General features: G+C 44.6%; 1 protein-coding gene across 1 annotated transcript; it reads right to left on the reverse strand.

The window, feature by feature from the left end:
- Window positions 1-466: 466 nt before the first annotated feature.
- On the reverse strand, window positions 467-26,527 carry LOC115180820 (WD repeat-containing and planar cell polarity effector protein fritz homolog). The gene is made up of 5 exons (XM_029742974.1): window positions 26,440-26,527; window positions 8,236-8,424; window positions 7,743-7,866; window positions 1,031-1,094; window positions 467-647 (listed from the first exon to the last, which is right to left on the reverse strand). Exons 1-5 carry the CDS (start codon window positions 26,486-26,488, stop codon window positions 621-623), a joined length of 453 nt encoding a protein of 150 aa, XP_029598834.1. The 5' UTR covers window positions 26,489-26,527; the 3' UTR covers window positions 467-620.
- Window positions 26,528-27,730: the final 1,203 nt, after the last annotated feature.

Genomic DNA, 27,730 nt, shown 5'->3' on the forward strand with positions numbered 1-27,730 from the left:
AGGAGGTCTCCTTTCTCTGGCTTGTCTCCTAGGTGACAGAGGAGGTCTCCTTTCTCTGGCTTGTCTCCTAGGTGACAGAGGAGGTCTCCTTTCTCTGTCTTGTCTCCTAGGTGACAGAGGAGGTCTCCTTTCTCTGGCATGTCTCCTAGGTGACAGAGGAGGTCTCCTTTCTCTGGCTTGTCTCCTAGGTGACAGAGGAGGTCTCCTTTCTCTGGCATGTCTCCTAGGTGACAGAGGAGGTCTCCTTTCTCTGGCATGTCTCCTAGGTGACAGAGGAGGTGTCCTTTCTCTGGCTTGTCTCCTAGGTGACAGAGGAGGTCTCCTTTCTCTGGCTTGTCTCCTAGGTGACAGAGGAGGTCTCCTTTCTCTGGCTTGTCTCCTAGGTGACAGAGGAGGTCTCCTTTCTCTGGCATGTCTCCTAGGTGACAGAGGTCTCCTTTCTGTTCCTCTCCCCACTCTTTATCTCTGTTTCTGGAGGAGTCCTTTACCTCCACCCCCTCCTCTCTCCTTCTGTCTCTCCTCTCTCCTTCTCTCTTGCCTCACTCCTCTCTCTCTCTGTGTTCTTTCAAGGTCCATAGCCTCGGCTCCACCTTTTCAATTCGGCTTCTCAGCGGCTCTACTTAGTGGCGAGTGAATTGGAACCATTGCTATCAGTGTGATGGGAGTAGGGGGGAGGAGGTGAGAGAGGAGGTGCAAAGCGTGAACATTAAATGGCTTGGGGGGGGGGGGGCGTTGTTGAAGCATGGAGGGTGAAGCAAAAGGGGGCCCCCACAAAGAAGGGGGTCAGACATACAGGACCGCTTCACCGTAGAGCGAAAGAAAGAGCAAGGGAGAAGAAGAGAGGTGAGAGGGAAGAAAAGTGTTCAGGTCACAAGGCCCCTCCACCTGCTACTCACCATGACAGAGAGACAGAGAGAAGACAAGAGGAGAGGAGAGAGGTACGGAGAAGAGTGGAGTGGAGAGGAGAGAGAAGAGGAACAAAAGAACGAGAGAGAGAGAGAGAGGGGAGAGGAGGAAAAGAGAGACTCACCATAAACAGGTCTCTAGCTCCAATGTCAACCGCCAGCAGGAAAGCCTTCTCAAAGCGCTGGTGTCTACAGACATAACATGATTATAAACTATATTATAAGACATTAACACATTAAAAAGCATTATACCTGCAGGCTGAGGTAAGTGTTAGAGATTTTCTGTACAGACAGTTAAAAAGTCTATGAAGATGCACACCAACAAAATTAACACAGTAATTATATATTTTTGTATTTTAAATGCAACCTTTATTTAACTAGGCAAGTCAGTTAAGAACAAATTATTACTTACAATGACGGCCTACAGGGGAACAGTGGGTTAACTGCCTTGTTCAGGGGCAGAACGACAGATTTTTACCTTGTCAGCTCGGGGATTCGATCTTGTAACCTTTCGGTTACTGGCCCAACGCTCTAACCACTAGGCTACCTGCTGGTTACTGGCCCAATGCTCTAACCACTAGGCTACCTTTCGGTTACTGGCCCAATGCTCTAACCACTAGGCTTCCTGCTGGTTACTGGCCCAACGCTCTAACCACTAGGCTACCTGCTGGTTACTGGCCCAACTCTCTAACCACTAGGCTACCTGCTGGTTACTGGTCCAACGCTCTAACCACTAGCCTACCTGCTGGTTACTGGTCCAACGCTCTAACCACTAGGCTACCTGCTGGTTACTGGCCCAACTCTCTAACCACTAGGCTACCTGCTGGTTACTGGCCCAATGCTCTAACCACTAGGCTACCTGCTGGTTACTGGCCCAACACTAACCAATAGGCTACCTGCTTGTTACTGGTCCAACGCTCTAACCACTAGGCTACCTGCTGGTTACTGGCCCAACGCTCTAACCACTAGGCTACCTGCTGGTTACTGGCCCAACGCTCTAACCACTAGGCTACCTGCTGGTTACTGGCCCAACACTAACCACTAGGCTACCTGCTGGTTACTGGTCCAACGCTCTAACCACTAGGCTACCTGCTGGTTACTGGTCCAACGCTCTAACCACTAGGCTACCTGCTGGTTACTAGTCCAACGCTCTAACCACTAGGCTACCTGCTGGTTACTAGTCCAACACTCTAACCACTAGGCTACCTGCTGGTTACTGGTCCAACTCTCTAACCACTAGGCTACGTGCTGGTTACTGGCCCAACTCTCTAACCACTAGGCTACCTGCTGGTTACTGGCCCAACTCTCTAACCACTAGGCTACCTGCTGGTTACTGGTCCAACGCTCTAACCACTAGGCTACCTGCTGGTTACTGGCCCAACTCTCTAACCACTAGGCTACCTGCCGCTCCAGTAATGAGTATATACTGTGTATATACACCAACAAAATTAACCCAGTAATATGTATATATACACCAACAAAATTAACCCAGTAATTTGTATATATACAGTTGAAGTCAGAAGTTTACATACACCTTAGCCAAATACATTTAAACTCAGTTTTTCACAATTCCTGACATTTAATCAGAGTAAAAATTCCCTGTCTTAGGTCAGTTAATTTTAAGAATGTGAAATGTCAGAATAGTAGTAGAGAGAATTATTTATTTCAGCTTTAATTACTTTCATCACATTCCCAGTGGGTCAGAAGTTTACATACACTCAATTAGTATTTGGTAGCATTGCCTATAAAATTGTTTAACTTGGGTCAAACGTTTCGGGTAGCCTTCCACAATAAGTTGGGTGAATTTTGGCCAATTCCTCCTGACAGAGCTGGTGTAACTGAGTCAGGTTTGTAGGCCTCCTTGCTTGCACACACTTTTTCAGTTCTGCTCACTAATTTTCTGTAGGATTGAGGTCAGGTCTTTGTGATGGCCACTCCAATACCTTGACTTTGTTGTCCTTAAGCCATTTTGCCACAACTTTGGAAGTATGCTTGGGGTCATTGTCATTTTGGAAGACCCATTTGCGACCATGCTTTAACTTCCTGACTGATGTCTTGAGATGTTGCTTCAATATATCCACATCATTTTCCTTCCGCATGATGCCATCTATTTTGTGAAGTGCACCAGTCCCTTCTGCAGCAAAGCACCCCCACAACATGATGCTGCCACTGGGATGGTGTTCTTCGGCTTGCAAGACCAGAGGACATTTCTCCAAAAAGTACGATCTTTGTCTCCATGTGCAGTTGCAAACTGTAGTCTGGCTTTTTTATGGCGGTTTTGGAGCAGTGGCTTATTCCTTGCTGAGCGGCCTTTCAGGTTATGTCAATATAGGACTCGTTTTACTGTGGATATAGATACTTTTGTAGCTGTTTTCTCCAGCATCTTCACAAGGTCCTTTGCTGTTGTTCTGGGATTGATTTGCACTTTTCGCACCAAAGTATGTTCATCTCTAGGAGACAGAACACGTCTCCCTCCTGAGCGGTATGACGGCTGCGTGGTCCCATGGTGTTTATACTTGTGTACAATTGTTTGTACAGGTGAACGTGGTACCTTCAGGCATTTGGAAATTGCTCCCAAGGATGAATCAACCAGACTTGTGGAGGTCTACAAAAATGTTTCTGAGGTCTTGGCTGATTTCTTTTGACATCCCCATGATGTCAAGCAAAGAGGCACTGAGTTTGAAGGTAGGTCTTGAAATACATCCACAGGTACACCTCCAATTGACTCCAATGAGTCCAGTTAGCCTATCAGAAGCTTCTAAAGCCATGACATAATTTTCTGGAATTTTCCAAGCTGTTTAAAGGCACAGTCAACTTAGTGTATGTAAACTTCTGACCCACTGGAATGGTGATACAGTGAATTATAAGTGAAATAATCTGTCTGTAAACAATTGTTGGAAAAATTACTTGTGTCATTCACAAAGTAGATGTCCTAACTGACTTGCCAAAACTATAGTTTGTTAACAAGACATTTGTGGAGTGATTGAAAAACTAGTTTTAATGACTCCAATCTAAGTGTAAACTTCCGACTGTACATCAACAAAATTATTCCAGTAATTGTGTTTTACTGGATCAGTTATAGGAGGTACTACATGAGTTACTCTATGTAAAACCTTCCATCACTACAGTGGTCCAGTGTTCTTGCTGTAAAACCTTCCATCACTACGGTGGTTCAGTGTTCTTGCTGTAAAACCTTCCATCACTACAGTGGTCCAGTGTTCTTGCTGTAAAACCTTCCATCACTACAGTGGTCCAGTGTTCTTGCTGTAAAACCTGCCATCACTACAGTGGTCCACAGGGTTCTTGCTGTAAAACCTTCCATCACTACAGTGATCCAGTGTTCTTGCTGTAAAACCTGCCATCACTACAGTGGTCCACAGGGTTCTTGCTGTAAAACCTGCCATCACTACAGTGGTCCAGTGTTCTTGCTGGAAAACCTGCCATCACTACAGTGGTCCAGTGTTCTTGCTGTAAAACCTGCCATCACTACAGTGGTCCACAGTGGTCTTGCTGTAAAACCTGCCATCATTTCAGTGGTCCAGTGTTCTTGTTGTAAAACCTGCCATCACTACAGTAGTCCAGTGTTCTTGTTGTAAAACCTGCCATCACTACAGTGGTCCACAGTGTTCTTGCTGTAAAACCTGCCATCACTACAGTGGTCCACAGGTTCATGCTGTAAAACCTGCCATCACTACAGTAGTCCAGTGTTCTTGCTGTAAAACCGGCCATCACTACTGTGGTCCATAGTGTTCTTGCTGTAAAACAGGCCATCACTACAGTGGTCCACAGTGTTCTTGTTGTAAAACCGGCCATCACTACAGTGGTCCACAGTGTTCTTGTTGTAAAACCGGCCATCACTACAGTGGTCCACAGTGTTCTTGCTGTAAAACCGGCCATCACTACAGTAGTCCACAGTGTTCTTGTTGTAAAACCGGCCATCACTACAGTGGTCCACAGTGTTCTTGCTGTAAAACCGGCCATCACTACAGTAGTCCACAGTGTTCTTGTTGTAAAACCGGCCATCACTACAGTGGTCCACAGTCTTCTTGTTGTAAAACCGGCCATCACTACAGTGGTCCAGTGTTCTTGCTGTAAAACCGGCCATCACTACAGTGGTCCAGTGTTCTTGTTGTAAAACCGGCCATCACTACAGTGGTCCAGTGTTCTTGCTGTAAAACCGGCCATCACTACAGTGGTCCACAGTGTTCTTGCTGTAAAACCTGCCATCACTACAGTGGTCCACAGTGTTCTTGCTGTAAAACCTGCCATCACTACAGTGGTCCAGTGTTCTTGCTGTAAAACCTGCCATCACTACAGTGGTCCACAGGTTCATGCTGTAAAACCTGCCATCACTACAGTAGTCCAGTGTTCTTGCTGTAAAACCGGCCATCACTACAGTGGTCCACAGTGTTCTTGCTGTAAAACCGGCCATCACTACAGTGGTCCACAGTGTTCTTGCTGTAAAACCGGCCATCACTACAGTGGTCCACAGTGTTCTTGCTGTAAAACCGGCCATCACTACAGTGGTCCACAGTGTTCTTGCTGTAAAACCGGCCATCACTACAGTGGTCCACAGTGTTCTTGCTGTAAAACCTGCCATCACTACAGTGGTCCACAGTGTTCTTGTTGTAAAACCTGCCATCACTACAGTGGTCCACAAGGTTCATGCTGTAAAACCTGCCATCACTACAGTGGTCCACAGTGTTCTTGCTGTAAAACCTTCCATCACTACAGTAGTCCAGTGTTCTTGCTGGAAAACCTGCCATCACTACAGTGGTCCAGTGTTCTTGCTGTAAAACCTGCCATCACTACGGTGGTCCAGTGTTCTTGCTGTAAAACCTGCCATCACTACAGTGGTCCACAAGGTTCATGCTGTAAAACCTGCCATCACTACAGTAGTCCAGTGTTCTTGTTGTAAAACCTGCCATCACTACAGTGGTCCACAAGGTTCATGCTGTAAAACCTGCCATCACTACAGTGGTCCAGTGTTCTTGTTGTAAAACCTGCCATCACTACAGTAGTCCAGTGTTCTTGTTGTAAAACCTGCCATCACTACAGTGGTCCACAGTGTTCTTGCTGTAAAACCTGCCATCACTACAGTGGTCCACAGGTTCATGCTGTAAAACCTGCCATCACTACAGTAGTCCAGTGTTCTTGCTGTAAAACCGGCCATCACTACAGTGGTCCACAGTGTTCTTGCTGTAAAACCGGCCATCACTACAGTGGTCCACAGTGTTCTTGCTGTAAAACCGGCCATCACTACAGTGGTCCACAGTGTTCTTGCTTAGCTAGTTCACTTCACATCTTCCTTCTTCCATTTTCTCTCTTTGGCAAGCAGAGCCTTCTCTGGCATCCCTCCTTTTCTCTCTCCCTTATCACCCACCTGCATTCATCCCTTCTTCAACATCAAATGAAAACGCTTCTCTTTGGTTGAGTTTGTTTGTTTCATGTTGGTTCTGGCCTGGAGAAGTTAGGGACTATTGTACTGGGTAGATACTCAGCCTCCCAACTCTAATCTCTAGAAATGTGGAGAGACCCTCTTTTCAATTATCTCTCTCTGTGTGCGTGTGTGTGTGTGTGTGTGTGTGTGTGTGTGTGTGTGTGTGTGTGTGTGTGTGTGTGTGTGTGTGTATGTATTTGTGTGTGTGTGTGTGTGTGTGTGTGTGTGTGTGTGTGTGTGTGTGTGTGTGTGTGTGTGTTTGAGAGCAAGAGAACACATCGTTATCATCATTACCAAACAAATGTCTTTCATTCTGAATTGATCGACTCAGTGCTGTTAGCTACTTTATTAACTAATGTACAACATTTAAAAAAAAACTCACATGTCTTTTCCTACTAGCACTAATAACTACTGAGGGAAAATGTGCTTCCAGTGCCTTCGGAAAGTATTCAGACCCCTTGACTTTTTCCACATTTTGTTACGTTACAGCCTTATTTTAAAATGAATTACATAAAACAATTTCCTCATCAATCTACACACAATACCCCATAATGACGAAGCGAAAACAGGTTTTTAGATTTCTTGGCATATTTATATAAATAAACAGAAATATCTTATTTACATAGGTATTCAGACCCTTTGCTATGAGACTCGAAATTGAGCTCAGGTGCATCCTGTTTCCATTGATCATCCTTGAGATGTTTCTACAACTTGATTGGAGTCCACCTGTGGTAAATTCAATTGATTGGACATGATTTGGGAAGGAAAACACCTGTCTATATAAGGTCCCACAGTTGACAGTGCATGTCAGAGCAAAAACCAAGCCATGAGGTCAAAGGAATTGTCTGTAGAGCTCAGAGACAGGATTGTGTCGAGGCACAGATTTGGGTACCAAATCATTTCTGCAGCATTGAAGGTCCCCAAGAACACAGTGGCCTCCATCATACTTATGTAAATGGAATATTTCAGTTTGTTATTTTTAATACATTTGATAACATTTCTAAAAAACTGTTTTTGCTTTGTCATGATGGGGTATTTTGTTTAGATTGATGAAAAAAAACTACCAATTTAATCAATTTAAGAATAAGGCTGTAACGTAACAAAATGTGGAAAAAGTCAAGGGGTCTGAATACTTTCCGAAGGCACTGTACTATGACTGACATGTGGTTGTCTCACCTAACTACAATATCTGAAACGGAATTAACTCTAAGTCGCTCTGGATAAGAGCGTCTGCTAAATGACTAAAATGTAAATCTAAGATGACAGAAAATTAGGATTGTATTTAAATGAAAGGTGAAAGTTTTTTTTCCATTTGGCAGACCTTGGTGGGTGTGGTTAAGTGTATAGGAGGTGTGGTTACCCGAGTGGGTGGGTTATACTGTAAGGGGCTGGGTTACCTGAGTAGGTGGTGGAAGAAGCGTCGGGCGTACTTGCTGATTGGCCCTCTGTATTCTAGAACCACCGAGTCAGAGAGGGGGCGGGGCGGAGCATAGAACACACCCAGAGCTGCCTCCAACTGGGCTGCAGACAGGAAATAAACATTCATTTGATTGGTTTACTGATTGACTGACTGACTGACTGACTGGTTGGTTGATTAATGCATTGATTTAATAATCTGATGGTTTACTATATTTGGTTGATTGACTGATTCATTAGTCAACTGATTTATTGATTGATTGATTAATTGATTTACAGTTTTCTGGACTGATTACTTGATTGACTAAGGCTACATTTACACAGGCAGCCCAATTCTGATCATTTTTCACTAATTGGTCTTTTGACCAATCAGATCATCTCTTTTGCCAATAATTAGGCAGATGACCAGAATTGGGCTGACTGTGTAAACGCAGCCTAAGTGACAGATTGATGAATGTATTGCCCCGGTCTCACCCTCTCTGGTCTGGTCCAACTCTAGCCTCAGCAGGTAGTCTGTGACAGAGGTCAGTGACCGGTAACACTCCGTTCTCATAGTGCTCCACTCCATGGCTCCCAGAATTCCTAGAGCCTGGTCCACCTGGCCACAGCGTAACCTCTGTTGCAACAGCTCTCCCGGACCCAGCTGACCCCCTGACAGAGCACCTGAAGAGGGAAGAGAGGGAGAGATGGGTTAGGGAGAAGGTAAAGAACACTGGACATTACTACTGGACATGCTACACTACACACTTTCTTTCCAAAACATTTGATTTTTACGACTATCTCTAAACCAGTGGTCACCACCCTTTTCTAAGTCAAGATCACTTTCGCAGTCCAATAGCAAGCTGAGATCTACGTTATCACAGCATGTTGGCTATATGTCTGGTCTGCCAATATTGTTATTCTCAGATCATATGATATTTAAAAACTGGTGTAGCACTTGCAAGGCAGAGCTGACCACAAATTGAAATAATTATATTTTTTATTTTACTGGACTGATGGTACCTGTATCTGATGGTCATGGTGCTTTGAAGACAACCAGGAACTCAGAAAAATATGAGGTCAAATCATGATGTCAGTGATCTTAAGGTCGGAAAGTCCGAGCTCTAAAAAGAAGCCAGAGTTTCAGAGTTGGAATTTTTCCCCAGTTGGATGTCGTTTTTTTCTCGAGTTCCCAGTAGTTTTGAACGCAATGAAGTCGGAGATTTGATAGTTCTGAGTTCCCAGTTCTTTTGAACGCGGCATTAGGCTCAGCGGAGGGACAGAGCAGCAGAGGGTCCTCCTCTCACGGTCCCTGATCTCTCCTTCCTTTCCTCCGGTGAATCTGACCAGAGAGAAGAGACACTGTCTTCCACATGATGGCAAAACTCGAGTCACACCACATCTGCCTCGTGCACGAATTCATGTTGTTCCTATGACCAGAGAAAGTTAAATATTCCTTGACATTCAAATAGACAACGAGCTGCTAATAATAATAAAAACGCAGGGCTATTGATACACTTGGTTTCTCATTCATTTCAGCGCGAGTAGAAGTAGGGTGAAACGCATTTTATGTGTTGTAATAGTGTTGAATAAAAACAGTGTTGACAGTACTGAATAAAAACAAACATGAACTCAAAACAGCAGCTCTTTGCTGTATTCTTTGACAGTCTCTCTCTGGTCAAGGTTTTAAAAGTTGTATGAAATCTCATATAGGCTAGTAGCCAATCAAACTTTGCTGTGGCTGTGGTTGTGGAAGCTGTAGGCATGGTGATTTGAGCTATGTGATTGGCCAGCGCAGTAGGCGTCCTGATTTAGCCACAGATCTCCAGGTCCGCCGGGTAGGTGAAGTTTGTCTTTTCAGAAAAATTAAATGGTTCAAAAAAGGAATACTTTGTTTATCGTTGGCTTTTCTACAGAAATGTCTTTAATATCGACTGGTTGGTGACCACTGATCTAAACCTAATCTTGTAAGATTTAAGTAGCGAGCACAAGACATTTAAAATATGTATTTTCAACGTCTTTTTAAACAAAAATATGTATTTTCAACGTCTTTTGGCTATAGATGAATTGTCCTTGCTGCAGGTCACCTAGGGAAGCACTACTAATATCAAGGAGTTACTTAGGATTCACACCCCTTGACATTTTGTTGTGTTACAGCCTGAATTTAAAAAGGGATGAAATTGAGATTGTGTGCCACTGATCTACACACAATAACCCATAATGTCAAAGTGGAATTTCGTTTTTAGAAATGTGTACAAATGAATTACAAATAAAAAGCTGAAATGTCTTGAGTCAATAAGTATTGAACCACTTCGTTATGACAGGCCTGCATAATAAGGTCAGGAGTAAAAATGTGCTTAACAAGTCACATAATGAGCTGCATGGACTATAACAGTGTTTCACATGACTTTTGAAGGACCACCGCATCTCCATACCCCACACACACAATTATCTGGAAGGTCCCTCAGTCGAGTAGCGAATATCAAGCACAGATTCAACCACGAAGACCAGGGAGGTTTTCCAATGTCTCAGAATAGAGCTGAGCACAGGGTAGATCCTAGAGGAAAACCTGGTTCAGTCTGCTTTCCAACAAACTGGGAGATGAATTCACCTTTCAGCAGGACAATAACCTACAACACAAGGCCAAATCTACACTGGAGTTGCTTACCAAGATGACATTTAATGTTCCTGGGTGGTCTAGTTACAGTTTTGACTTAAATTGGCTTTAAAATTTATGGCAAGACTTGAAAATATCTGTCTAGCAATGATCAACAACCAATCTGACAGAGCTTGAAGAGTTAAAAAAGAATAATGTGCAAATATTGTACAATCCAGGTGTAGAAATCTCTTAGAGACTTACCCAGAAAGACTCACAGCTGTAATCACTGGGTGATTCTAACATGTATTGACTTAGGGGTGTGAATACTTATGTAATCAAGATTCCACTTTGACATTAGAGTATTTAGTGTAGATCACATGAAAATAGACAAATAATTCCATTTTAATCCCAATTTGTAACAATGAAATGAGGGAAAAGTCAAGGGGTGTGAATACTTTCTGAAGGCACAGTAAGCTATAAGCAGTCTTCTAGGAGTTACTTCTAGGAACAGGTAAGTAGGTGGCAGCCATCTTTGTGAACCCTGTCTACAGCAGTAGTCAAGGCTGATATTGACTTGGAAATCTAGTAACTGGAGAGCCAGTTTAATCACTGCGGTCTGTGTAGCGTGTAGTGTGTGTGTGTGTGTGTGTGTGTGTGTGTGTGTGTGTGTGTGTGTGTGTGTGTGTGTGTGTGTGTGTGAGAGAGATTTCTGATACTTGTGTTAGTGTGTCGAGAGAGCTCTGTGTATACAGTTGAAGTCAGAAGTTTACATACACCTTAGCCAAATAGATTTAAACTCAGTTTTTCACAAATCCTGACATTTAATCTTAGTAAAAATTCCCTGTTTTAGGTCAGTTAGGATCACCACTTTATTTTAAGAATGTGAAATGTCAGAATAATAGTAGAGAGAATAATTTATTTCAGCTTTTATTCCTTTCATCACATTCCCAGTGGGTCAGAAGTTTACATACACTCAATTAGTATTTGGTAGCATTGCCTTTAAATTGTTTAACTTGGGTCAAACGTTTTGGGTAGCCTTCCACAAGCTTCCCACAATAAATTGGGTGAATTTTGGCCCATTCCTCCTGACAGAGCTGGTGTAACTGAGTCAGGTTTGTAGGCCTCCTTGCTCCACACGCTTTTTCAGTTCTGCCCACACATTTTCTATAAGATTGAGGTCAGAGCTTTGTGATGGCCCTCCAATACCTTGACTCTGTTGTCCTTAAGCCATTTTGCCACAACTTTGGAAGTATGCTTGGGGTCATTGTCCATTTGGAAAACCCATTTGCGACCAAGCTTTAACTTCCTGACTGATGTCTTGAGATGTTGCTTCAATATATCCACGTAATCTATTTTGTGAAGTGCACCAGTCCTTCCTGCAGCAAAGTACCCTCACAACATGATGCTGCCACCCCCGTACTTCATGGTTGGGATGGTGTTCTTTGGCTTGTAAGGCTCCCCCTTTTTCCTCCAAATATAACGATGGTCATTATGGCCAAACAGTTCTATTTTTGTTTCATCAGACCAGAGGACATTTCTCCAAAAAGTATGATCTTTGTCTCCATGTGCAGTTGCAAACCGTACTCTGGCTTTTTTTATGGCGGTTTTGGAGCAGTGGCTTCTTCCTTGCTGAGCGGCCTTTCAGGTTATGTCGATATAGGACTCGTTTTACTGTGGATATAGATCATTTTGTACCTGTTTCCTCCAGCATCTTCACAAGGTTGATTTGCACTTTTCGCACCAAAGTACATTAATCTCTAGGAGACAGAACGCGTCTCCTTCCTGAACGGTATGACGGCTGCGTGGTCCCATGGTGTTTATACTTGAATACTATTGTGTGTACAGATGAACGTGGTACCTTCAGGCATTTGGAAATTGCTCCCAAGGATGAACCAGACTTGTGGAGGTCTTGCCTGATTTCTTTTGATTTTCCCATGATGTCAAGCAAAGAGGCACTGAGTTTGTAGGTAGGCCTTTAAATACATCCACAGGTACACCTCCAATTGACTCAAATGATGTCAATTAGCCTATCAGAATCTTCTAAAGCCATGACATCACTTTCTGGAATTTTCCAAGATGTTTAAAGGCACAGTCAACTTAGTGTATGGAAACTTCTGACCCACTGGAATTGTGATACAGTGAATTATAAGTGAAATAATCTCTCTGTAAACAATTGTTGGATAAATTACTTGTGTCATGCACAAAGTAGATGTCCTCACCGACTTTCCAAAACTATAGTAGAAATGTGTGGAGTGGTTGAAAAACGAGTTTTAATGACTCCAACCTAAGTGTATGTAAACTTCCCACTTCAACTGTAAGACTGTGTGTGTGTGTGTGTGTGTGTGTGTGTGTGTGTGTAGCTGTGATGCCCTCTTGGTTGCATGACAGTCAGGAGTGTACCATATGATCCCAATTACCTGAATTATCACCTGCAGCAGTCGACACCTGCCCTTCCTGTACATAAAACGAGACGCCCTGCACACACACCTTCACTGTCCGTATACACACACACACCTTCACTGTCCGTATACACACACACACCTTCACTGTCCGTATACACACACACACCTTCACTGTCCGTATACACACACACCTTCACTGTCCGTATACACACACACACCTTCACTGTCCGTATACACACACACAACTTCACTGTCCGTATACACACACACACCTTCACTGTCCGTATACACACACACACCTTCACTGTCCGTACACACACACACACCTTCACTGTCCGTATACACACACACACACACACCTTCACTGTCCGTATACACACACACACCTTCACTGTCCGTATACACACACACACCTTCACTGTCCGTATACACACACACACCTTCACTGTCCGTATACACACACACACACACACCTTCACTGTCCGTATACACACACACACCTTCACTGTCCGTATACACACACACACACCTTCACTGTCCGTATACACACACACACACACACCTTCACTGTCCGTATACACACACACACCTTCACTGTCCGTACACACACACACACACACACACACACACACACACACACACACACACACACACACACACACACACACACACACACATACACACACACACACTCCTTCACTGTCCTTATACACACATACACACATCTCCACTGCCCGTACACACAATACCAGACACCTCTCCTGCCGGTAAGAGCACAAAACCTTCTCATTTCATTATTCATCAGTCAGATAATCTTCCTGCATTCAATATCCCAGGGAAGAAAGACATTATCAATCACCTGCAGCCATCAGACATTATCAATCCCCTGCAGTCATCAGGCATTATAAATCACCTGCCGTTATCGGGCATTATCAATCACCTGCAGTCATCAGACATTATCAATCACCTGCAGTCATCAGACATTATCAATCACCTGCAGTCATCAGGCATTATCAATCACGTGTCATTATCAGGCATTATCAATCACCTGCAGTCATCAGGCATTATCAATCACCTGCAGTCATCAGGCATTATCAATCCCCTGCAGTCAGATATTATCAATCACCTGCCATCATCAGACATTATCAATCACATGCAGTCATCAGACATTATCAATCCCCTGCAGTCATCAGACATTATCAATCCCCTGCAGTCATCAGACATTATCAATCACCTGCAGTCATCAGGCATTATCAATCCCCTGCAGTCATCAGACATTATCAATCCCCTGCAGTCATCAGGCATTATCAATCCCCTGCAGTCATCAGACATTATCAATCCCCTGCAGTCATCAGACATTATCAATCACCTGCCATTATCGGGCATTATCAATCACCTGTAGTCATCAGACATTATCAATCCCCTGCAGTCATCAGACATTATCAATCCCCTGTAGTCATCAGACATTATCAATCCCCTGTAGTCATCAGACATTATCAATCCCCTGCAGTCATCAGACATTATCAATCCCCTGCAGTCATCAGACATTATCAATCACATCACTCCATCTGTCTCTTTCTCATCCTTCATCTTTCTCATCCTTCCTTTCTCTCTCTCTTCCACTATGTTTCTCGGCCTTCCTTTCTCTCTCTCTTCCACTATGTTTCTCGGCCTTCCTTTCTCTCTCTCTTCCACTATGTTTCTCGGCCTTGCTCTTTGGCTTTTGTGACTGCACTTGAAGAAACTTTCAGTTCTTGACAATTTCCGTATTGACTGACCTTCATGTCTTAAAGTAATGATGGACTGTTGTTTCTCTTTGCTTATTTGAGCTGTTCTTGCCAAAAAGACTTGGTCTTTTACCAAATAGGGCTATCTTCTGAATAACCCCCTACCTTGTCACAACACAGCTGATTGGCTCAAAAGCATTAAGAAGGAATTAAATTCCACAAATTAACAAGGCACACCTGTTAATTGAAATGCATTCCAGGTGACTACCTCATGAAGCTAGTTGAGAGAATGCAATGAGTGTGCAAAGCTGTCATCAAGGTAAAAGGTGGCTACTTTGAAGAATGTCAAATATAAAATATATTTTGATTTGTTTAAAACTTTTTTGGTTACTACACGATTCCATATGTGTTATTTCATAGTTTTGATTTCTTCACTATTATTCTACAATGTAGAAAATAGTAAAAATAAAGAAAAACCCTGAAATGAATAGGTGTGTCCAAACCTTTGACTGGTTCTGTATGTGTGTGAGGTGGGGTGGGGGCGCACGTAGTCAGACGATTGGGGGGCAAAGTCACGACCACCTTATTGTCTAATCAATTTAATGAACGGGGGAAGAGGGGAGGGATTGTTAGTCCCAATTAAAATTACAAGCTGGCAATTAGCAAACCCCTCAAATCCCCGAAAGACTCTGCTAATGTGGCTAATAGATCAGCTGAGATCTGTGTGTGACGTGTGTGTGTGTGTATATATTGGGTGAGTCTGAGTTCTGTGTGTCAGCATCTGCACCTTGCTAAGTCTCACCACACATGCACACACTAGCCTGCTAGTGATACAAACACCCAACAGTCTGGCTAGCCTAACCCCAAGTCTGTTAGTGAAACACCAAACAGTCTAGCTAGCCTAACCCCTAGTCTGCCAGTGAAACACCAAACAGTCTAGCTAGCCTAACCCCTAGTCTGTTAGTGAAACACCAAACAGTCTAGCTAGCCTAACCCATAGTCTGTTAGTGAAACACCAAACAGTCTAGCTAGCCTAACCCCTAGTCTGTTAGTGAAACACCAAACAGTCTAGCTAGCCTAACCCCTAGTCTGCCAGTGAAACACCAAACAGTCTAGCTAGCCTAACCCCTAGTCTGTTAGTGAAACACCAAACAGTCTAGCTAGCCTAACCCATAGTCTGTTAGTGAAACACCAAACAGTCTAGCTAGCCTAACCCCTAGTCTGTTAGTGAAACACCAAACAGTCTAGCTAGCCTAACCCCTAGTCTGTTAGTGAAACACCAAACAGTCTAGCTAGCCTAACTCCTAGTCTGTTAGTGAAACACCAATCAGTCTAGCTAGCCTAACCCCTAGTCTGTTAGTGAAACACCAAACAGTCTAGCTAGCCTAACCCCTAGTCTGTTAGTGAAACACCAAACAGTCTAGCTAGCCTAACCCCTAGTCTGTTAGTGAAACACCAAACAGTCTAGCTAGCCTAACCCCTAGTCTGTTAGTGAAACACCAAACAGTCTAGCTAGCCTAACCCCTAGTCTGTTAGTGAAACACCAAACAGTCTAGCTAGCCTAACCCCTAGTCTGCCAGTGAAACACCAAACAGTCTAGCTAGCCTAACCCCTAGTCTGTTAGTGAAACACCAAACAGTCTAGCTAGCCTAACCCCTAGTCTGTTAGTGAAACACCAAACAGTCTAGCTAGCCTAACCCCTAGTCTGCCAGTGAAACACCAAACAGTCTAGCTAGCCTAACCCCTAGTCTGCCAGTGAAACACCAAACAGTCTAGCTAGCCTAACCCCTAGTCTGTTAGTGAAACACCAAACAGTCTAGCTAGCCTAACCCCTAGTCTGTTAGTGAAACACCAAACAGTCTAGCTAGCCTAACCCCTAGTCTGTTAGTGAAACACCAAACAGTCTAGCTAGCCTAACCCCTAGTCTGCCAGTGAAACACCAAACAGTCTAGCTAGCCTAACCCCTAGTCTGCCAGTGAAACACCAAACAGTCTAGCTAGCCTAACCCCTAGTCTGTTAGTGAAACACCAAACAGTCTAGCTAGCCTAACCCCTAGTCTGTTAGTGAAACACCAAACAGTCTAGCTAGCCTAACCCCTAGTCTGTTAGTGAAACACCAAACAGTCTAGCTAGCCTAACCCCTAGTCTGCCAGTGAAACACCAAACAGTCTAGCTAGCCTAACCCCTAGTCTGTTAGTGAAACACCAAACAGTCTAGCTAGCCTAACCCCTAGTCTGTTAGTGAAACACCAAACAGTCTAGCTAGCCTAACCCCTAGTCTGCCAGTGAAACACCAAACAGTCTAGCTAGCCTAACCCCTAGTCTGCCAGTGAAACACCAAACAGTCTAGCTAGCCTAACCCCTAGTCTGTTAGTGAAACACCAAACAGTCTAGCTAGCCTAACCCCTAGTCTGCCAGTGAAACACCAAACAGTCTAGCTAGCCTAACCCCTAGTCTGTTAGTGAAACACCAAACAGTCTAGCTAGCCTAACCCCTAGTCTGTTAGTGAAACACCAAACAGTCTAGCTAGCCTAACCCCTAGTCTGCCAGTGAAACACCAAACAGTCTAGCTAGCCTAACCCCTAGTCTGTTAGTGAAACACCAAACAGTCTAGCTAACCTAACCCCTAGTCTGCCAGTGAAACACCAAACAGTCTAGCTAGCCTAACCCCTAGTCTGTTAGTGAAACACCAAACAGTCTAGCTAGCCTAACCCCTAGTCTGTTAGTGAAACACCAAACAGTCTAGCTAACCTAACCCCTAGTCTGCCAGTGAAACACCAAACAGTCTAGCTAGCCTAACCCCTAGTCTGTTAGTGAAACACCAAACAGTCTAGCTAACCTAACCCCTAGTCTGCCAGTGAAACACCAAACAGTCTAGCTAGCCTAACCCCTAGTCTGTTAGTGAAACACCAATCAGTCTAGCTAGCCTAACCCCTAGTCTGTTAGTGAAACACCAAACAGTCTAGCTAGCCTAACCCCTAGTCTGCCAGTGAAACACCAATCAGTCTAGCTAGCCTAACCCCTAGTCTGTTAGTGAAACACCCAACAGTCTGGCTAGCCTAACCCCTAGTCTGTTAGTGAAACACCAAACAGTCTAGCTAGCCTAACCCCTAGTCTGTTAGTGAAACACCCAACAGTCTGGCTAGCCTAACCCCTAGTCTGCCAGTGAAACACCAAACAGTCTAGCTAGCCTAACCCCTAGTCTGTTAGTGAAACACCAAACAGTCTAGCTAGCCTAACCCCTAGTCTGCCAGTGAAACACCAAACAGTCTAGCTAGCCTAACCCCTAGTCTGTTAGTGAAACACCAAACAGTCTAGCTAGCCTAACCCCTAGTCTGCCAGTGAAACACCAAACAGTCTAGCTAGCCTAACCCCTAGTCTGTTAGTGAAACACCAAACAGTCTAGCTAGCCTAACCCCTAGTCTGTTAGTGAAACACCAAACAGTCTAGCTAGCCTAACCCCTAGTCTGTTAGTGAAACACCAATCAGTCTAGCTAGCCTAACCCCTAGTCTGTTAGTGAAACACCAATCAGTCTAGCTAGCCTAACCCCTAGTCTGTTAGTGAAACACCAAACAGTCTAGCTAGCCTAACCCCTAGTCTGCCAGTGAAACACCAAACAGTCTAGCTAGCCTAACCCCTAGTCTGTTAGTGAAACACCAAACAGTCTAGCTAGCCTAACCCCTAGTCTGCTAGTGAAACACCAAACAGTCTAGCTAGCCTAACCCCTAGTCTGTTAGTGAAACACCAAACAGTCTAGCTAGCCTAACCCCTAGTCTGTTAGTGAAACACCAAACAGTCTAGCTAGCCTAACCCCTAGTCTGTTAGTGAAACACCAAACAGTCTAGCTAGCCTAACCCCTAGTCTGCCAGTGAAACACCAAACAGTCTAGCTAGCCTAACCCCTAGTCTATTAGTGAAACACCAAACAGTCTAGCTAGCCTAACCCCTAGTCTGCTAGTGAAACACCAAACAGTCTAGCTAGCCTAACCCCTAGTCTGTTAGTGAAACACCAAACAGTCTAGCTAGCCTAACCCCTAGTCTGTTAGTGAAACACCAAACAGTCTAGCTAGCCTAACCCCTAGTCTGCCAGTGAAACACCAAACAGTCTAGCTAGCCTAACCCCTAGTCTGTTAGTGAAACACTAAACAGTCTAGCTAGCCTAACCCCTAGTCTGCCAGTGAAACACCAAACAGTCTAGCTAGCCTAACCCCTAGTCTGCCAGTGAAACACCAAACAGTCTAGCTAGCCTAACCCCTAGTCTGCCAGTGAAACACCAAACAGTCTAGCTAGCCTAACCCCTAGTCTGTTAGTGAAACACCAACAGTCTAGCTAGCCTAACCCTAGTCTGCCAGTGAAACACCAAACAGTCTAGCTAGCCTAACCCCTAGTCTGTTAGTGAAACACCAAACAGTCTAGCTAGCCTAACCCCTAGTCTGTTAGTGAAACACCCAACAGTCTAGCTAGCCTAACCCCTAGTCTGCCAGTGAAACACCAAACAGTCTAGCTAGCCTAACCCCTAGTCTGCCAGTGAAACACCAAACAGTCTAGCTAGCCTAACCCCTAGTCTGTTAGTGAAACACCAAACAGTCTAGCTAACCTAACCCCTAGTCTGTTAGTGAAACACCAAACAGTCTAGCTAGCCTAACCCCTAGTCTGTTAGTGAAACACCAAACAGTCTAGCTAGCCTAACCCCTAGTCTGCCAGTGAAACACCAAACAGTCTAGCTAACCTAACCCCTAGTCTGTTAGTGAAACACCAAACAGTCTAGCTAGCCTAACCCCTAGTCTGCCAGTGAAACACCAAACAGTCTAGCTAACCTAACCCCTAGTCTGTTAGTGAAACACCAAACAGTCTAGCTAGCCTAACCCCTAGTCTGCCAGTGAAACACCAAACAGTCTAGCTAACCTAACCCCTAGTCTGCCAGTGAAACACCAAACAGTCTGGCTAGCCTAACCCCTAGTCTGTTAGTGAAACACCAAACAGTCTAGCTAACCTAACCCCTAGTCTGCCAGTGAAACACCAAACAGTCTAGCTAGCCTAACCCCTAGTCTGTTAGTGAAACACCAAACAGTCTAGCTAACCTAACCCCTAGTCTGCCAGTGAAACACCAAACAGTCTAGCTAGCCTAACCCCTAGTCTGTTAGTGAAACACCCAACAGTCTAGCTAACCTAACCCCTAGTCTGTTAGTGAAACACCAAACAGTCTAGCTAACCTAACCCCTAGTCTGCCAGTGAAACACCAAACAGTCTAGCTAGCCTAACCCCTAGTCTGTTAGTGAAACACCAAACAGTCTAGCTAGCCTAACCCCTAGTCTGCCAGTGAAACACCAAACAGTCTAGCTAGCCTAACCCCTAGTCTGTCAGTGAAACACCAAACAGTCTAGCTAGCCTAACCCCTAGTCTGTTAGTGAAACACCAAACAGTCTAGCTAACCTAACCCCTAGTCTGCCAGTGAAACACCAAACAGTCTAGCTAGCCTAACCCCTAGTCTGTTAGTGAAACACCCAACAGTCTAGCTAACCTAACCCCTAGTCTGTTAGTGAAACACCAAACAGTCTAGCTAACCTAACCCCTAGTCTGCCAGTGAAACACCAAACAGTCTAGCTAGCCTAACCCCTAGTCTGTTAGTGAAACACCAAACAGTCTAGCTAGCCTAACCCCTAGTCTGTTAGTGAAACACCCAACAGTCTAGCTAGCCTAACCCCTAGTCTGCCAGTGAAACACCAAACAGTCTAGCTAGCCTAACCCCTAGTCTGTCAGTGAAACACCAAACAGTCTAGCTAGCCTAACCCCTAGTCTGTTAGTGAAACACCAAACAGTCTAGCTAACCTAACCCCTAGTCTGCCAGTGAAACACCAAACAGTCTAGCTAGCCTAACCCCTAGTCTGTTAGTGAAACACCCAACAGTCTAGCTAACCTAACCCCTAGTCTGTTAGTGAAACACCAAACAGTCTAGCTAACCTAACCCCTAGTCTGCCAGTGAAACACCAAACAGTCTAGCTAGCCTAACCCCTAGTCTGTTAGTGAAACACCAAACAGTCTAGCTAGCCTAACCCCTAGTCTGTTAGTGAAACACCAAACCGTCTAGCTAGCCTAACCCCTAGTCTGTTAGTGAAACACCAAACAGTCTAGCTAACCTAACCCCTAGTCTGTTAGTGAAACACCAAACAGTCTAGCTAACCTAACCCTAGTCTGTTAGTGAAACACCAAACAGTCTAGCTAGCCTAACCCCTAGTCTGTTAGTGAAACACCAACAGTCTAGCTAACCTAACCCCTAGTCTGTTAGTGAAACACCAAACAGTCTAGCTAACCTAACCCCTAGTCTGTTAGTGAAACACCAAACAGTCTAGCTAGCCTAACCCCTAGTCTGTTAGTGAAACACCAAACAGTCTAGCGAACCCCGTCTTTCTTTTTCCCAACTCAGTTAAGCCAAAACCACGGCCCTGTTATTCAGAGTGGTGTTCTACTACGCTCCCATTGGCTAGCTAGCGTTGTCTCACTCACAGGCGATCAGCACAGAGACAGTGACCTTCCAAGGTAAGGATGAAATGTGTCATTTAACAATTAGCTGCCTACTGTAATCCAGGCCTGTTGTTATCATGTTCGGTAACATTTGCCCATGTATTTATTTTCAGAGTTTCAATGAGTTGTAAAAATGTCTCAGAGAACTCTGCTGAATTCTCTCAATTGAAGGTCAGCTAAGTTAACCTAGGCTACTTAACGTTACTAGCTCGGTATTTAAAGTAGTTATATTATCATTAGTAGTCTATTATCAGGTAAAAGCATTTGCTTATTATTCATAATTTCTCAAATATTTATTAGCTAATCATTCAGTGGAATACACTATGCTACAGCCATTGAATCTGTCTTTGAGCGTTAAGGGACGTTAATGTTTAGCTCGGTCCACGACATTATGTTATTATATTTTTCAATCTGGAAATACAAGGGCTAATGTTATTAATCAGTGACTGAAATGTCACGCTACTTGATATTCACTTCCTGACTTGGAGACTCGGAGAGAGCTCAAAGCGTTGTAGAACGCCCCTCTGAATAACGAGCCGTGGTGTTGGGGGAAAGAAAGGCCACTGGTCTGTTAGTGAAACAAACAGGCCGGCCGACTATCATCCAATTCCAATGATTTAAATGAGGGTTTGGAATTCCAAACCCCGAGCCTGTATAAGGCGTCTGTAGTTTGTCTGTGGGACTGTTTATATCTTGTCTTGTTATATCCCTTACAAAAAAAACACAGCAGTTGTAGAAGTGCAGTAACTGCAGTCCACTGTGGTATTTTGGAAGCAGTAATTGCAGAATAACTTCAGTGTACTGCAGTTAAACTGCACTCTGACTGCAATCTTGTTTGGTAAGGGATCAGTCCAATCCTCCTGTAAATACTCTGACATTATGCTATGGTGTCTCTATTCACTACAAAGGAAAGGAACCTTTTAACCAACAGCAATGAGTCACTAAACGCAGCACCAAACCTTGAGGTAAAGAAGCTCAAGTAGAAAACTACACAAAAACAACATCCTCAACGATGCGCTTCGTATGTTGAGTTTGTGTCAACACTGTAAAACACGTTCAGTAGCGTTTCTCGCTCTCTTAGTCTTCTCTTTATTTCTCTGTGCAAAAACAACAACAAACTAGACTCTTTCAGAGGACGTGTGGCGCGCGGCACGCACCAAGCTGCCCTTCCGTAGCCTCTCCCCGAGCAGCCCTCGCCCCGGCGAACGTGTGCCCAGATGAGATAACTCTGGCAGGCAGAGGGAAGCAAGAGGGAGGGCCTCCTCCTCTGGAAGAGAAGAAAATGAAAAAACCTGGATGCAGGCCAAGTCTTTCTTGTCTTTCTTTCTCACCGCTTCGAACTCACTCCCCCACTCCCTCCCTCCCTGTCTCGCCCCTTCCCTCCCTCCCTCCCTACCTCTCCACCCACCCTCCCTCCCTCCCCCTTCCTCCCTACCTCTCCCCCTCTCCCTCCCCCTTACCCCCATATCTCCCCCTCTCCCCACCAACCCTCTTTCCCCCACCCTCCCTCCCCCTTACCCCACCCTCCCTCTCTCACTCCCCCTTACCCCCTCCCTCCCTCTCCCATGTAGCAGACCTAATGAATTGAGTGACTAAAGAAAATGAGGAGAGCTAAACAAGCAGGAAGACAAACAGACAGAAAGAGAAGAACAAGTGTGACTGAACACAGAACAGAAACACACGAACAGAAACACACACACAGAAACACACACACAGAAACACACACACAGAAACACACGAAGAGAAACACACACACAGAAACACACACACAGAAACACACGAACAGAAACATACACACACACACACACACACACACAGAAACACACACAGAAACACACACGTTGGCGAGAATTATCATCTCAGAAAGACGCACGGTTACTTTCTTCATCAAAACCTTGGCAGACGATCAGAGGAGAGGAGGCTATTGTCAGAACCCGCATTCAAGCACACACACACACACACACACACACACACACACACACATACACCTCGCCACACACACACACACACACACACATACGCCTTGCCACACACACACACACGCCTCTCCACACCCACACACCCACACACACACACACATACACCTCGCCACACACACACACACACACACACACACACACACACACACACACATACGCCTTGCCACACACACACACACGCCTCTCCACACCCACACCCACACACACACACCCTCTCTCTCCTCTCCCTCAGTTGAGCCGCATCGTCTTCTTGTGTCAGTGTCACGTTTTCCTTCAAACATACACACTTCCCTACACACACACACACACACACTCACACATTTCCCCCCACATACAACCCCCCTACACCCACATCGTTTTCTTATGACAGTGTCACATCGCATCTTCTTCCAAAGTCACAAGAATTAAGAGACGTGCTCCTCTCCTCCTCGGCAGGAACGTTTTGATTGGCAAACTTAATCTGAGGGCCCCAGGGGACACAGCCACTGTAAACGATTTATCGGAAAAATGCATCCCAGAATGCACCTGTGGGGGGCCCATGGCCCAGGGGCGATTATTGAATAACCTCTACGAGCTATGACTCCTTCTGCTTGCCCTCGCCAACCGACCGACCCACAAATTAACTTCCCTCAACGCTAACAGTACGGATGCAGGGGTTGATGTAGCCAACACTCTGTGTGTGTGTGTGTGTGTGTGTGTGTGTGTGTGTGTGTGTGTGTGTGTGTGTGTGTGTGTGTGTGTGTGTGTGTGTGTGTGAGACAGTATGGATGCATCAGGACAGTGTGTATGAGAGAGAGACAGTATGGATGAGAGAGAGACAGTATGGATGCATCAGGACAGTGTGTATGAGAGAGAGACAGTATGGATGAGAGAGAGACAGTATGGATGAGAGAGAGAGACAGTATGGATGTATCAGGACAGTGCGTATGAGAGAGAGACAGTATGGATGAGAGAGAGACAGTGTGTATGAGAGAGAGACAGTGTGTATGAGATAGAGACAGTATGGATGTATCAGGACAGTGTGTATGAGAGAGAGAGAGAGACAGTGTGTATGAGAGAGAGAGACAGTATGGATGAGAGAGAGACAGTGTGTATGAGAGAGAGACAGTGTGTATGAGATAGAGACAGTATGGATGTATCAGGACAGTGTGTATGAGAGAGAGAGACAGTATGGATGTATCAGGACAGTGTGTATGAGAGAGAGACAGTATGGATGTATCAGGACAGTGTGTATGAGAGAGAGAGACAGTATGGATGAGAGAGAGACAGTATGGATGTATCAGGACAGTGTGTATGAGAGAGAGAGACAGTATGGATGAGAGAGAGACAGTATGGATGTATCAGGACAGTGTGTATGAGAGAGAGACAGTATGGATGTAACAGGACAGTGTGTATGAGAGAGAGAGACAGTATGGATGTATCAGGACAGGGGTTGATGTGCTCCTCTCCTAAAGTGATAGTAGGTATGCAGGGTTTTGTTCCAGCACTACACAAACCCTTAACAAATGATAGGCTACCCTACCACCTGGCGAGGAGGTTTGAGTCCCGTCTAGACCTCTTCTGTCTCTGCCCTTACATTCAGTCTCCCTCAGTGTTTTCCAGCTGTTCTGTCTAAAATGCAATATAAAACAGGAAATGGGAGTCCTGATCTCCTATAATACAACTAAACAATATGGATGTTAGGGCAGGGGTGGCCAACCAACCCTCCTTCTGGGGAGGTAGGTTTACAGGGAGGGCAGGGTTTTGTTTCAGCCCCACACTGTTACATTCTATTAATCAGCTGCTCCTCAGGACCTTGATTGGCTGAGGGTGTGTTTGTGTAGGGCTGGAGCAATAGCCTGCATACAGTTATGGACTAGATATAGACTAGATATGGACTAGATATGGACTAGATATGGACTAGATATAAACTAGATATAGACTAGATATGGACTAGATATAGACTAGATATGGACTAGATATAGACTAGATATGGACTAGATATGGACTAGATATAAACTAGATATAGACTAGATATAGACTAGATATAAACTAGATATAGACTAGATATAGACTAGATATAGACTAGATATGGACTAGATATAGACTAGATATAAACTAGATATAGACTAGATATGGACTAGATATGGACTAGATATGGACTAGATATGGACTAGATATAAACTAGATATAGACTAGATATAAACTAGATATAGACTAGATATGGACTAGATATAGACTAGATATAGACTAGATATGGACTAGATATGAACTAGATATAAACTAGATATAGACTAGATATAGACTAGATATGGACTAGATATAGACTAGATATAGACTAGATATAAACTAGATATAGACTAGATATAGACTAGATATAAACTAGATATAGACTAGATATAGACTAGATATAGACTAGATATGGACTAGATATAGACTAGATATAAACTAGATATAGACTAGATATGGACTAGATATAGACTAGATATGGACTAGATATAGACTAGATATGGACTAGATATGGACTAGATATGGACTAGATATAAACTAGATATAAACTAGATATAGACTAGATATGGACTAGATATAGACTAGATATAGACTAGATATGGACTAGATATGGACTAGATATAAACTAGATATAGACTAGATATAGACTAGATATGGACTAGATATAGACTAGATATAAACTAGATATAGACTAGATATGGACTAGATATAGACTAGATATGGACTAGATATAGACTAGATATAGACTAGATATAGACTAGATATAGACTAGATATAAACTAGATATGGACTAGATATGGACTAGATATGGACTAGATATGGACTAGATATAGACTAGATATAGACTAGATATGGACTAGATATAGACTAGATATAGACTAGATATAGACTAGATATGGACTAGATATGGACTAGATATGGACTAGATATAAACTAGATATGGACTAGATATAGACTAGATATAGACTAGATATGGACTAGATATAGACTAGATATAGACTAGATATGGACTAGATATGGACTAGATATGGACTAGATATGGACTAGATATGGCCATCCTTGTGTTAAGAGTGTGTGCATGAGAGAGAGAGACAGAAAGGACAGAGAGAGAGAGACAGAGAGAGAGAGAGAGAGAGACAGAGAGAGAGACAGAGAGAGACAGAGAGAGAGACAGAGAGAGAGACAGAGAGAGAGCGAGAGAAACAGAGAGAGAGCGAGAGAGACAGAGAGAGAGCGAGAGAGACAGAGCGAGAGAGACAGAGAGAGAGCGAGAGAGACAGCGAGAGAGACAGAGACAGAGAGAGACAGAGAGAGACAGAGACAGAGCGAGAGAGAGCGAGACAGAGCGAGAGAGACAGACAGATAGAGAGAGCGAGACAGAGTGAGAGAGCGAGACAGAGTGAGAGAGACAGACAGATAGAGAGAGACAGACAGATAGAGAGAGACAGACAGAGAGAGACACGGTACTGTCCACTCTACCCACCCAGTCTGAATCTCAGTGCAGCCAGTGGTCCTCCATGGAAGGCCAGCATCAGTGTATCAGCTCCCTCCAGCCCCGTCCCCCCAGCCCACTGCAGCCCCTCCAGCCCCCCAGGACAGCGCAGATGCTGGGCAAGCCTCAGAGTGGTGGTGGCTGGGGATGGGTCCTCTCCCACTAGGGTCAACCCTAGACGAGCAAAATCACTACAAATTATTCATCAAATTAACATGTATTTACATTGTTATTTCATACACAACATGTCTAAACAACAAAACATGACAGAAAACAAAGTCCTATTAGAAAATAGTGAGTATTTTATGATGTATAATAAAGGTATATTGTAAGATAATGAAGCTGCAGCATGCTCTAATGGGTCTGCCTGACTATTACAGAAAGACCATCCAGGTGTGGGTCATACACACCCCACTCTGAGGAAGCTGCCTGCTGAGATGGACCACACTATGTGGTCTACTAAGACATGTCTACTAAGACATGTTAAAACAAAGCTTCTATTCAAACTTCTATTCAAGTGAATGTTGTGGTCGAGCAGTCCGTCCGTACGCCTGCAGACACAGATGTATACCGCTGTCGGCATTGGTTGGAATCCGGCCCAATGAGAGAGACACACTCTCTACCCATCTTTCCTCATTGTCTCTCCTCTGTTCAATAAAACATACAAAATGCTCAAAAATATATTTAAAAAAAGGGGTGAAAAGTGAGTGGTGGCCTTTCAGAAATAAAAGTTGTTTATACCTAGGGGAGCCAAGCCAAGATCCAGAGCCATCAGTTCCCCCTGGCCCCCCCCCACCACCACCACCCCCCCTGCAGGGTGCCAGGCCACCAGGACGGGCGGGATGGGGCAGGGGGCGAGCAGCGACACCCCTCTCCTCTCATCGTAGAGGACCAGAGAGGAGTCGCTGAGGCCCAGTAGCAGGGTGGCTGAGGAGGGGTGGCGGCAGCAGGAGACAGGGCGCGAGGAGAGGGGGATACGGGTCGCCGAGAGACGCTGGAGGCGGCCGTGGGCGCACTCGTACACACAGGCGTCTGCCCAGGACGCCCCGGTGGTAGTGGTGGTGTGGGATCCTTGGGGTCCTTCAGGCAGCTCCACGGACAGAAGCTGGTACGGCTGCAGGAGACTGAAGCAGAGATCCAACAGGTCACCCTCAGTACACATGGAGCTGAGCACCTGGAGGGGAGAGAGAGACAGGTTAGACAGGGGTGGAGAAAGAGAGAGAGAGAGAGACACAGACAGACAGACAGACAGACAGACAGACAGACAGACAGACAGACAGAC

The sequence above is a fragment of the Salmo trutta genome, unplaced genomic scaffold (assembly GCF_901001165.1).
Source record: "Salmo trutta unplaced genomic scaffold, fSalTru1.1, whole genome shotgun sequence".
Classification (NCBI taxonomy): domain Eukaryota; kingdom Metazoa; phylum Chordata; class Actinopteri; order Salmoniformes; family Salmonidae; genus Salmo; species Salmo trutta.